The sequence below is a fragment of the Lutjanus erythropterus genome, chromosome 21 (assembly GCF_056507025.1).
Source record: "Lutjanus erythropterus isolate fLutEry1 chromosome 21, fLutEry1.hap2, whole genome shotgun sequence".
In the NCBI taxonomy this organism is placed as follows: domain Eukaryota; kingdom Metazoa; phylum Chordata; class Actinopteri; order Lutjaniformes; family Lutjanidae; genus Lutjanus; species Lutjanus erythropterus.
The window spans coordinates 1,758,498-1,772,578 of record NC_139337.1 but is presented as its reverse complement, the minus strand read 5'-3'; the positions used below and the strand labels follow the sequence as shown (position 1 = coordinate 1,772,578).

The 14,081-nt window shown below is 38.2% G+C and overlaps 1 protein-coding gene across 3 annotated transcripts in view; it reads right to left on the bottom strand.

Moving 5' to 3' along the window:
- LOC146307185 (rho guanine nucleotide exchange factor 4-like) overlaps positions 1-14,081 on the bottom strand; it is a 199,703-nt gene that overhangs the window by 136,807 nt on the left and 48,815 nt on the right. The window contains exon 1 of one of the 3 annotated variants that reach the window (XM_084746809.1): positions 5,386-5,482. The exons of the other annotated variants lie outside the window; for them this stretch is intronic. Coding sequence (XP_084602935.1) covers positions 5,386-5,424 — 39 coding nt within the window. The 5' untranslated portion in view covers positions 5,425-5,482. Of the gene's footprint in view, positions 1-5,385; positions 5,483-14,081 lie in introns of those variants that run through there. 3 annotated transcript variants of the gene reach the window in all.

Here is a 14,081-nt window from a genome sequence, read left to right as displayed (position 1 = left end):
GGATAAGAGCAGTGTCAGGTTACCAGGGCAAACTCAGTCTGGGTACAGTTCCTTACTGTGTGCCCAGTACTGCTCTGCTATTCTGGAGTAGATTACAATTAAACTGAGTAGATTTAGAAACTTTACTGTACCCTCCACTTCAAACTGAGGTAAACCAAAAAATACATGATCTACATGTTTGCTTCTCCCTCACTGAAAATATGAATATGAATTTGTAAATACTGTTAATTTCAAAAGTTTAGAAAAATGTGCACATTCTGGAGCTTTCAAACTTTAACATCACATTTATGCAATTTGCATTGTGGATCATAATGTGATGTCATAAATCCTGCTGGTACATCCCTGTCCTCCCCCTCCAGCACAGCTCAATGTGAACCACTGGGCTCCCAGTGGACAGAGGCACAGGGTGGGGATCACTCACTGGAATCCAGCTCAGAGCTGCACTCACATACCTCAGGCCTGAATCACACTGCTGTAGTATCAGCCCCCGACCATCTACACACAGTGGAACATAGAACAATGCTGTTGTCTGCTACCAACTGGATGTTAGGGATCAATGGTTTGTCATCTTTTGGAACATTACATCCAGGCTGGATGAAGCTCTCAATGAAACGTTTCTCAGCATCATTTAGCCTACTAATACTGATATACAACATCTTCTGTTACACTGTTATGAAATACATTTCTACTTAAACTGTGTACTTCCATAAAGGTCAGAGACTCACAAGATACAGATTAAAAATAAAAAGGTCAAAGCAGAGGCTGAGACATCCTGGCTGTATGAGTCACAGGCAGCACTGCTAATGATTAGGTCTAATGGATTTAGTTACCACTAAGCCTTCCAGATGTACCAGCTAACAGGCCACAACATACACTGAGTGACTACTTTGAGTTCATTTAGATTAACAAAAGAAACTAAACCAATGCAGTGTCCATCACCATCTCAACCAAAATTTGCTTCTTAACCAGATAGATTTACTTGGTGTGTTGTTGCTGATCGTGAAAAAATATATATAATTATGATGTCATGGAGAAAGGTAAAGCCACTGATACAACAGTGGATTAATGGAGCCTAACAAGTGTTTATTTGGTGGGAAGCATAACAGCTAAACTTTGACTGAGGACTGATGCCTTAAATATCAAATGGACACCAGTTGTATTATAGCTGGCAAGACTGATGGTTCCCAAACTTTTACTGGCATGCCCCCCCTTTCAGAAGCCAAAAAAAGTTTGTGCCCCCCACCCCACATTTTTTTATCAACCATTAACAATAACTGGGGATGGAACTGCTGAAAAAAGGAGTCAAATGTTGAATTTTAGTGAAATAAGGGTTAGGAGGATAGAATAACCAAACTCATTTATTTATTTCTCCTACATAGATCATATCATATGTCCCCCCTGCTCTTCTGTGCCACCCCCTGCAGTGGCTGCAAAAAAAATTCCCACCATAGTCATTTTGACACAATTATCTAAAAATGATCATTACCTCTATTATCACAATTGCAATATCATTCAAAATAATCACAATTAGATATTTTTACAGAATCGTCCATTCTAGTTTATTTGTTCATTTCTATATGATTGCGTATTCAAATAAAGGTTAAAAGGTTAAAAGTTGTTCTGTCATTATGCAACTTGATGGAACATTTACTTAAACTCAAATTAGACCTCCATGTACACATAGAGAGCCAAGAGAGTCCACATGACACAAACATCATCATGTGCCTGTGTCCAGGAGGTTCTGTAAAGATGAAGCCAAAACATTTATATTTTATAAATTTTTCTTTTTAAATTTCTGCTAAGGAAACACAAAGAGCCAGTTAAATAACATTTAAATGACTCAGTGGAGGATAAAGACATACTGCACACTAGGGTTGTGTACCAAAACACAGTACCAGTTCCTATATGACCAGTACCTACGAGACAGAATCACAATCTAGATTACAGTGCTTCCTCACAGTGCCACACACCTGAGCTGTCTATGGACAAAGTTGGCTAGCGATGCAGGCGTTACAGACCAATGAACAAACGTGCCTAGTTAAAGTCATGGAAGCATTCTACATGGTAATAAATATTTAAAAACAGCTCTGTGTAAAGGAGGGAAGCATCGAACCACATGAGCACATCAACTGGCAGTGTGAGCGTCCCTGGACCCCGCCATGGATCCAGGGATGCTCAATTAACTGCAGTATTATTGAAACTGCAATATGGCCAAGTGCAATATTCAAATCACAGAACCAGAAACAAATCATAATTTTCGGAAAAAGGAAAAATGGACGAGAAAACAGTATTATATCGAGGTAGTAGAGCTGCAGAGATGCCTAAAATTCTTGAAACAAAACATGTTTGATACTGCCACCAAGAAATGTCACATCATCATGATTTTAATAGGCTGTTTTTTAAAGGAAAATTAAAATGACAATTGACAATTGTAATGCAAAATTTATCATCCCTGTCATCATATTCAATACAGTTTCAGGCAAAATAATCATAACATGACTGTTTATCTAATCGTGCAGTCCTAATACAAAACACTAGATGCAACGTGTCATAATAACTTAATATTTATATCTCTGATGGACCACTGATGATGATGATGATGATGACAGCACCCTTCCTCAGGTTAGCAAATATGATATTTCTGTTGACATTACTTAGGTTTGATGCTGCAGTTTGCAGAATACCAAAACTTTAACTCAAAATTTATTTTGCTGTTATTAGTACTGTAACTGTTATTTAGCACAAAGTTATGCAAGCAGGTTATGTTTAGAGTTTCAGATTAAATCGTCTGTAAAAAGCGCTGTTCTTTTACTAATTATTGTCCTAACAAGGTTGTTTATGTGCCATATAGTTTTTAAACTGAGGGAGGACATTAAAAATGAAAAGTTGTTGAGCTGTATGTTTGTAATATCACCGAACGAATCCATATAATGTAAAAATGTAACATAATGTAATGAAACAGCAGCACAAACTATATGCATCGCGCTGTCATGGTAACCTCCGTTTGGTGATGCAGAGTCATTTTTCCCGCTTGCTCCAGATCATATTAACACTTTAAATTGACATGGTATATAATCCACACAGTAAAATAATGATGAAACAACTACAGACACTTTGAATACTTTTTACTGTTATCTGTTTTGTCTTGGTGATTTTGCAGCTCAGATCACTGATTAGAAAATTCATCATCATTTATCACAGACAATCTTAAATCAGTTACACTCATTTTATGTTGGTTTGGTCAAAAACTTCAGTGATGTCCACGTCTCTGTCATCACAGGACAGCGTCAGACAGACTTCATCATGTTTAAATCTGCTGTATGGAGTTTTATTGTTTAATGTGCAGTTTTCATGTTAGAATAAACCGCAGCATTAAGACTGCATTTAGTCCATCAGTCATTTTCTGACAGCATTCTTCTTCTCCTGCTTTATTTGCAGCAACAATGTTGCTTTTTGCCGTAATGTATTTTGTATATTTTCCACAGCTCATAATTATAACAACTTGATGATTTTGACTTAAGTAAGTGGCTCGTGATCGCTTCATTTCATGCGGAAGAAGAGTCAAATGACGCAACAAACGCCCTTTTATGTGAGCGCGCACAGAGTCTGAAGATGAAAGCCTGGATTAACAAAGTGAACTGATAACCACCATTGTGATACCCGTTATCTCTGATCGCGGTTTTAGGCTTTGTCGATCCAGATCATGCAAAGAAAGCCTGGCTGTGTTGAGCTTGCTTCGTAGTACAGGCCTCAGGGCAAGTATCATTTTAGCACCGGTATCCAAACAATACCCAACACTACTGCACACATAAAAAGCAAAATGTACAACCATTTTATGTATTAAAACATTCTAAATTCACACAACAATGAATGAATTAAATCCTTATCAAAATATCATTACTATCTGAATCAAATTCATGCTGAAGTTAGCCAGCTACCTCATGTTATAGCTGGTTCCCAGGGCTGACATTAGTCGGAGGTCTAGTTAAAGAGAATTTCCTCAAGGCAAAGCTCCAGAATATCATAATGTCTAATTTGCAATTTGATTCAGTGTCATACTGAAGTAGCCTTGTAGTGAAGGTAAGAGGAGGGTAACCTCTTAAAATCCCAAATCCTGCAATAAGATTTTTGCCAATATGTCTACTGAACTTGCAGTTTTATTTGTTGTTTCTTAGAAAAAAAATCCTACATAATATACCTTTAAATGTATCAGTCTTTAAATGTATTTGTAATAGTGTTACTCCACAGGCAGACCTCAGTTAAAACAGGTTTTTTTATGTAGTTGACTGTATCCACGTGGCTGACAGGTGAGCCAATGTGATAACTACTATAAGATTTTAGAATGTACAGTGTCCATTTTTGAGCCAAGTAAACAAACTACTGGATATGGTTTAATATTCATAAATAATGCAGATTTTTTTTTCAAATACATCAGCCCAAGATTAGGGTTAGTTTGATACTGTACAATCTGTTTTCTTCAAGATAATATAAAACTATATTAACCGCAAAGGAAATTCTTGATAAACAATATAATAGAAGTCTTGTATATCAGTTTAAATTGTAAAACTTCCTATCTGATGTAGTTTGAAAGCTTTGTGGTGATGTGATGTCCTGCTGTGTTGAGGAGTTAGTATGTCACATCACGTGTTAATTCTTAATCTAGTAGAACTAACCTGTTACTGCAGCTGCCAAATAAACAGAGTTGATATGAACATAATGTGTAAATTTGAAAAAATGCCTTGAAAGTACTTGACTGAATGTACTGTTGGTAGTAGTAGCAGCAGTGTGTGTGATGTTTGTAATGTTTTCAGTGTGCAGCAGATGGGAAGCAGCAGATGCTCTGACGGATGAAGTGCTGCTGTCAAAGCCTCCATCCTCAGACAAGCTGATAATTCCCTCATGTTCATTTGACGTGTCCTCACTACCTCCAGCATGATGAAGAAACTCGCTGTTTTAAATCAAATTCTCACCAGTAAAACAAGCTTCCTGTTCAACAGCAGCTGAGGATGGATGTGAACAGGAGGTCCAAGAGGCCTCCCTGACCTGCGTAACCAATCAGGTGACAGAATCATTCAAGCAGTGTTTCACTGCATGCGATAAAAGCAAACCTCAGAAGACAGCAGCAGGTTTAAAGGACGAATAGACGAATCCTTGAACACACTGTGTCCAGGAAATGATATCCTGAAGTTGTGTCCAATGGCAGCTCAGATTGGTTCTGAGTCAGGAACTTTGTAACATGATGATGATGACATGTGGTTTTGATCAGCAAGGAGATGAGGTAGTAAGTTCTGCACGGCGTGACAGAGTGAGTCCTATCCCTGTGTCAGCCAAGTTCAACTAAGACGAACTAAGAGTTGAGACTGAGAGCAGAGTTAGAGGGCTTACCTGGAAGATGGTGCGGAGGAAATAGATAACACTCAGCATTCTTGAAGAATTCAGTCAGAGAGGGACAGACACACAGCCGTCTCCCCTCTCCCCTCCCCTCCCCTGTTGTGTTCTTCTGCCCCGTCCTGCTCCTGAAGCAGGTCTGTGGGTCTGTAGAAGCTCCAGCTTCACAACCTGTTGCTATTTTAAACAGACTTAGCCCTGATCACACAGAGAGAGGAGGAGGAGGAGGGAGGGAGCAGAGAGGGAGGAGGGAGGAGAAAGTCCTGCCACAGGAGTTACATAACACTGAGAGCTTAACCAGCAGAGCCCCGCAGGTGGGCTTACTGCTCATGCAGTAGCAGACAGGCCACATGGTGAACTGAAGACACCAGGTCATAGATCTTATGCAGCAGAGATATCTTCAATCTATTAACAAGTCTTTAAAAAGCCTGTGTGTTGACATAGTTGTCATGCTTTGACATTTAACCCCAGACTTACAATCACACTACTACATCTTTCTTTTAAAATGGTGTTTTAAAATGAAAAACAGTTCCATTCAGATGGGTGTTTTGGCACTGTTTCAGGAATAATGTCTGTCCAAACATGTCTCATGACCATTCATATCAGTTGGCTAGTCTGACTCACTGGATGCACACTGCTGGTATGAGTCCTGCCACTGGTCAATCACTCCAAGCAGCATCACGGCATCTGTGTCTACATTTTCAAAGTCCCCTGGAAACAACAAAAAGCATCAGAGCTGCAACCTATGCGCTGAAAATGGCAAATTAGTGCTTGGGACACTAATGCACAAATGTAAACAAGCTAACTTGCTGTTAGCAGTGATGTAGTCATTTAAATGACAGACCTTGCCTGAATTCGTGCAAATGTTTCAACAGAACAAGTTCCCTCTCAACACTACTTTGCATCAGCATCATCGGTGCATCCTGGGCTTAGCGCCACACATTTGTGATTAGTTTAACATATTGTCTGGCTTGTTCTGATATAAAAACCTTTTTGGCAGAACATAATGCAGACTGTTGTGCTTGTGGCTGGTAGCTCCTTCAACCTCTCTTTAAATCTGTTATATTTTTGGCTTTATTGTTGAAACACAAATCACCTACGGCAGAGACACACTTGGACAAAAGGAAGTATGTGGTTTAGATTAAAGAGCAGCAGACCCTGAGATGCTTAACAACACAGCCAGATCACCTGGACGCGCTGCCGTGGACCACCTCAGGAGGAGAGGAGAGGAGGAGAGCAGGGATAAGAGCCATGCTAAGCCAGCTTGGACTTAAGGCTGCTCCTGGATAATGTCTGGTCAGGAAAATGAAACAGACAAAATGAACTGTTGAGACTGTTGTGAGACCTGTACAAAATCCCGTCACAATCGATGGAGAATATTTCCCAGATGTTTTAATGAGAAGATGTCAACCACATCACCAAGGTAATCTCGTTGCTGCTGTTTACAGTCAACCTGACACAAATTAAAATATGAACCACAGAATTATTAATGGGGGTATACACACAAATATATATAGTTAATTATTGTTTTATCGAAATTTTTTAATGCTTTATCCTATTCTATTCTGAATTTAATTGACTGTCAGACAATTCAGTGTCTATGTGTGTATAACATAACTGCAACCTCCATTTTATTGTGCAACCCTGTGTTGTTAAATGATAAATAAATGACCTTGATACGTTAATTTCTTTTTTATATATATACAGTATGAGTGGAGGATTGACATGAAGTAAAGGGCTGCAGATGAGAGTCAAACCCACAGCCACTACAGAGGACCCACAGCCCCAGCACATGGGGCAAACACTCTACCATCTGAGCCACCAAGCCACCGATACATGAATTTCTTCATCAAGTAAATTATAATGGCTCAGTTTTTAGCAAGAACCTTTGAATGTTTAAAATAACTGCACACTGAAGGAACAGATGTGAAGCAAAAAACAAGTAGTACGTCACAGTAATCCAGTTACAGACAGATGTAATCAAGAAGAGATGAGAGATTTCAGCTTTAAAAGTTGTCTGCTGCATTCATGCTCTGTAAATACAACTGTGGTGCAAAGGATGAGAAGGTGGGAGCATCATCTGTTCTGCTGCAGATCTCAAGTCTAGGAAGTAGAGCTGAACAATTTTGAAAAAACACCTTAATGCAATTGTATTTTTACTAATAGTGCAATTGTGATATTAGAGGTAATTATAATTTTTACATCATTATTCTTCTTTTGATAGAAAAACATGTTCAAATCACTGTTGTGATTCTTTGCAGGAATCTGCACCAAATGAAGTCTGTAGAATCTGACGTGTAGGACATCCTGCCTCACCACATTCATTCATTTAGTAAGTAAGTTTAAGTTTAAAGACACATTTTGCCTTTAACAAATACTGCACATCCTGCAATCTGAAAATTGCAGAAAGCCATACTGCGATATCAATAAAATTTTGATTAATTGTGCATTTATAGCATGGGACACCAAAATGCACTGATGTATGTTTTCAAATGTGTGTTGGCGTCAAATACCCAAAAACTCAAGCGTGGTCCTCACACATCATTATGCATCAGTTAAGAACAGAAAACAATGACTTCAGTGTTCTGTAACCCAGGGCTTAGAGAGGAAACAAAAGGCCAGAGGGGCCTGTGCTGCTCCATCACACCAATGTGCAACGAAACCATGTGGCTCATTACAGAGAAATCCTCTCAGAGGTTCTCCTGGTTAGTAAAGACTCCATTTCACATGGGTACAACCAAGGAAATGAAGAAGAAGAAAGGGACATAACATCACTATAGAACATTCTATCTGCAGTCTGTCAGTTCTATTGAAACTTATGGGAGACACAATGTCAATCATGCTATCTGGAGACCAACAGCAAATAAACAACTGCACATATTTGGAAAAATCAGTCAGTCATTCAGAACGAGTACCAAAGTTGTTCTACAGCAGTCTTTCCCAAACACAGGAGATTTTATTTGGGTCCCCTAATATATATAAGATGATGGAAGAAATTCTGCAAAATGTAAGATTTATGTCTGCAGTACATCTTGTATAAAACATTTAAAATGTGTAGGTTGTTTTATTGATGACAAGAAAAACAAGAGCCTATTAGTTCTGCCAAAATGCACTTATTATTTTGACCCATTTGTGAATTAGTTCTATACTGTAAAAACTAAAAAGCTTAGTTTTGGGCCAAACTGAAACTCTTAAGTTTTAAAAAGTTTCACCAACTTATAATGTTGTGTTGGTGATTTACTTGTCTTCTTAAGATAAACTTGAATCTTTGAGTTTTAGTAACCTCCCAAAAGTTTATGCAAGTCGCTGAGGTAAGTTGAAATTTTGATTTATCTCAACTGTTTTTAAGGCTTGTCTTTTGATGAGAGAAAATACAAAAATTGAGATGACCTGTTAACTCTGCTTAAATGCATTTATTTTTTATTTATAAAGTATTTAATGTGTATTTAAGATAATATATGTTGATGTGGAAATGTCAGTAACAACGGTCAGGAATGTTCATTAATGGTCTCTCCCGAGATTTATTCATACGGCCTGTTGTGAACGGGGTCATGATGGTTTGTCATTTTTAAAAAGCGGGTGTAATGTACCTACTTTCTTTAGTTTCCTTGGGTACAAACCCCATCAATTCAAACTTGAGAACTCGACATTTTGACCAGTATTTTACATTTTTCTTTAGCCACTGTGTCCTTTGCAGCAGCACTGAACACAGGAGGACATGAGGAACGTGTCCACTCAGAGACAGGATTCTGATCTGTTTAAAATGCCTCTGGTTTGTGTTTCAGCAACATAAACAAGGATCTGATCCACTAACAGTCAACATCATCACAGAATAGTGAATCACATGACTCTTTCACATCATGTCAGCCAACACATCACTGCACTGGGATCAGGTGATTCCTGCTGTTTTAGCATATTCTGTTGCCTGTATATGTTGGACACCTGGACAGTGAGGGGATGTAAATCTGCTACAGTTCTACACAGGGCAGCACAATGTGGAAAACAAACAACACAAAGATAAATCACGCCCCCCTCTGGGCCAAATATAGAATTACAACTTATTTTTCTTCAAACTCAGCTGAGCACCATTTCTCATCACTGAGTTTCACTTTTACATTCACACTGATCCTGGATCCTCATCCCGACTTTCTCACTTAATATTAGCCCTAATAGATGAGTCTTTCTACTCTTAAAAAAATAATAACTATAACTAAAAATAATAACCTTGAAAAACAGAGAGGGGCAGAGGTGGGGGGAGAATTCAGGTCCTTTACTAAGTAAAAGTTCTAATACCACAAACACACTGTTACAAGTAGTAGAACACTGTAAAAAGTGTATTTCATTAGTAGCTGAAGTAATATGATGTTTTGAATGAATCTCATTTAGTTTTCTGCTTTCATGATGACAGTCTGCTTTTGTGGATTATAAAAACTTAAAATGACACCCTTCCACCTTTCTTTGAACCTGCTTTTCTCATTTCAATACAAGCGTGTCAGTTAGGTTTCCCCTAGCATTGTGCGTCTGACGACCTGACGACCAAGTCTTTCCCAGATATTTTGTGATCAAATAATGTATTTTGTTAGATATATGGTCCACATTAATTGGTAAAATTGTGTTGTTTAAGTTTTCATAAACTCACTGAATCTGACTGTTGTTAAGTCAGGCTAACATTAGCAACTATTATATATAACAAACTAAAATCACAGCAAGGTTATTATAAAAAAAATACTTTTTCTAAAACAATGATATTATGTTGTTAAAGAGCAGTATTTTCATTTTGGGTAAAGCAAATAATTAGGTTGGAAAACTGGAAATTTTGAAGTTGACTTGCCTTAAATTTAAGTTGCATTAATACAAACTGTTGATTTGAAAGCAATCGCATTCTTAAGTACATCTGACGTAAAGCAACTGTGTACATCTAACTTGTTAACTTGATTTGAAAAAAATATATATATATTTTGTGTTACCAATTAAAGTCAGGAGTTTCATTCATTTTGAACTACTCTGAACAGGGCTGCATCTAATTATCATTTTCATTATGGATTCATGTGCATATTATTTTCTCTGTTAACATGAAAACAGACAACCTTTCAGTTCCCTGCCGTCTCCAAGTGGTATTATTGTTGTGCCGCTGTGGCAAAGACAGCAAGTAAACAGCAAACACTGCAACATAACACTGGATCACATCCTGTGTTCTCAGAATCAGAGTCTCACTCTGTAGAGAAGCTGTCTACACACTTAAGAAATAAGAAGCATGTTCACCGTGGAGGTTCGATGAAATTCATTCATATAAATAAACTTTTGTTATGAAGTGCATTGGATGGTAAAAAAATATTTTGTAGCATTGACCATGTGTACAGAAGTTCAACATGGCAGCTCCCCAAATTAAGCCAAGGATCTTGATCACCCCCTTCTGGCAGGCTGCTGTATAGGTCATAAATCACGTCTCCTCAATGTTAAATGATAGGACTTGGGCACGTCAAATAATTTACGTGGTAATTACCAAACAATATATTTGAAATTTCTTAGAAATTACCCACAAATTACACCCAAATATCACGTGATCATGCGTGAAAATGAATGAAAAAAAATTCACATACTTAACATGAAATTTGGAAAGGTTTGTGAGTAAATTCAGAGAAATTCCAAATATATTACTTGGTAATTACCACGTATTTACACTGAAATTATGGGACCTGGAAACTGAAGTGTTACCTAATCAACATTTACTTCATAATAATAAGTTGAAGCAAAAAACTTGTCTGTTTCCACTTTAAATGTTCACAATGTTTCTTTTGTCAATATTTAACTCATTGTTGTTCTGGCATATAAAATGATGATTATCAAAATAGCTGCCATTTTTAAACTATTGTTTTTTCCCAAATATCAGGTTTGTATTTTTAAAGTGACCTTGTCAGGGGTTTCATGAGTAAAACTAATTTGTTAAATTAAAAAAATGCATTACATAATGTACTAACATTATTATTCCTCCAGCAGTAGCACAAAGTAAATCCAAAACACTGCCACGCTCAACAACATCTCATGGTCTTTGTTTAATAAATGGTGTAACCTCAAGCGTAATCACATGACATGAGCGTGGAAATTTGATCATTTGAGCGCTCTCCTGAGGCGATCACAGGACATCAGCTGGCAAGATGCAACCAACCTCACTTAGATCAGGTCATCCAATCACTACTACTACTGTGCCTGAGACGTACTTCATGTGCAGAGAGAATTTTCACAAACAAACTTGAGGATCAGTCAGCAAGGCCCTGACACTGTGTTACAAAAGAGCCACTTGTACCACACATGCGTTAGCATTCCTTACAGAGCAGACCTAGCATGGAAGACATGTGAAAATTATGCTAAATTGATGAAGAAGAGATACTTGCAGACAGATGTGTGGATTTTAGCTCCACAACACAGAAACTAGGAAAAAAGTAAAAAAGTCAAATTGCGATTATTTTGACTGAAACTGTGATTGTGATATGTAATAGGATTAAGCGAGAATGGCTATTTTTGCATCACATTTTTAATTTTTACTAAATTTAAAAACAACAACAACAACAACAACAACAACAACAACAACAACAACAACAACAAAAAAAAACGGGGTGACAAAATTGTGATGATGACATTGTTTTCTTTCCTATGAAGAACAAGGTTTTTAGGCTAGATCATCTCTGCAGCACTACAGTACTTCATTATAATGCCGTTTTCGCAAAAAAAGTTCCTTTTTCAAAAAATTGCAATCTGGATATTGCACTTATTGTGATATCGATAATATTGCGAATAATTGTGCAGCCCTAATGCAAACACAACTTAAAATTTGAAAAATAGCCCTGGATCTTAATTTTTGCTTAACTTTTGATTTTGAGGCACCATTTCCAACAGAGTGGATGAAACATGTTTATATATACATTTCTCAGGGAAGTTTAGTACTACAATGGCCACCTACAGTGATGATACCATGATGACATTTACATAGCACTGTACCACTGTTACCATTGTACCATGTTAAAATTAAGGTGACTCACCAGTTGCACACTGCTAATATAAGTCCTGCCATTGGTCAATTGCTTCAAGCAGTATTGCAGCATCCACTATCTATATTTTCAAAGTCCCCAGGAAACAAGAACAACCTCCGAGCTACAACCTGCACACTGAAAACATAGCACCTGGGACTTCAATGGTACAAATGTAAAGAAGCTAACAGCTGTTAGCTTTTCCTCTTTAGTGATGTAGTTATTTTAATACCAGAGCTCGCCTCCCAATGTGCAAATGTTCCACCAAAACAACTTCCATCTTGACACCATTTTGCAGGAGCACCTGGGCTTTAGATGATTGTGATTGAAAAGAAAGAAAGAAATGCAAACAAGGCAGGTCATTTTTTTCCCTTATAGCAGAATGTATGTGTGGAGCTCAGCACTAGAGAAAGATCTGACTATGTGAGATTAGGTACTGGCAAATGGACAATACTTAAACAAAACTGAACTGTTACTTTATCAACAGCTTCTTCAACAAAATCAAAAAATCAACCCACACATCAAGCAGAACAGGAGGATGGTAAGCTGCTGTAAGCAGGTAAGCTGGTAAGACACCTGTGTTCATGCGAAGGCTGATGGGAACCAAAGAAGTCACTCACACAGACCACAGTCTTAACTTAAACTCTAACCACCACTTACAGTCCTGCATCAAAGATAAATGGTGTGCAGCCTCTTACACATACACACTACATCTTATCAGTGATCAGGGGGACAGAGAGAGGACGCTGCAGCAGAGCCAGGGAGCAGTAGTTAGAGCCAACAAGTACAAGGAGTGAAGGATAAAAATCCTGCACCACCAGAAGCATCCCAGTGGGATTCCCTTACATGACTGAACTGTCAGAAAAAGTCACAAGGAATCAGCACTTACCACAAACCACTGAACACCTTAAGATCTCTGCTGGTTCACCCCACAGATGGGACTCCCCTGGGAGCCCGAGGGGAAGACTTCTTAGACTTTTCTGTCACATTGAAAACCTTTATTTTTCAGTGTTCAAACGCTGGAGTCAGTGAATGCTTCTGAATCTGAACACGTTGTATGAGAATCAGTTGTGATGGAGGCCCCCTGACACACTAACAGTGAGTGAAATAAAGCTGATCTGAAATTGTGCAGCTGCCTGGTGTCTTTTAAAACCAGTCGTCCCCAGTGAGCTGCAGCCATGACTCAGGCTATTCTCTGACAAGCCAGCCTCTCTCTTCCCAGAAGGCCTGAAATAAATGGCTGTGTTCTGGCCAGGCTGCCGGCTGCCTGTCAGGATTACAGAGGGAGAGAAACATTGCTGTGGTTCAAGAGCCACCGATGTCCCATTTAGACATTTGGCACATCAGAAAAGTTGGACAAAACAGAACAGGTTTGGACTGATCAGACAGACTGTGTGTGTCTGTACGCGGAGACACTGAGGGATTTAGCATATGTTACTAGTCAGTCAGCAATGGGAACTTTTTTGAAAATAGCATGAATGCAATACAATAATAACAATAACAATATTATATTTAAACATAAAAAGTTCAAACCACAAGAGATTAAACTGCTAATCTGCCAGATTCTTGTTTCTCAGCAGTAACCAGCAGCTTGTGATGTTTGACTACTCTTTATTTAACAGTCAGTCCCAAACTGTCTAGAATTAGGCATATCCACAGAAGTAACTC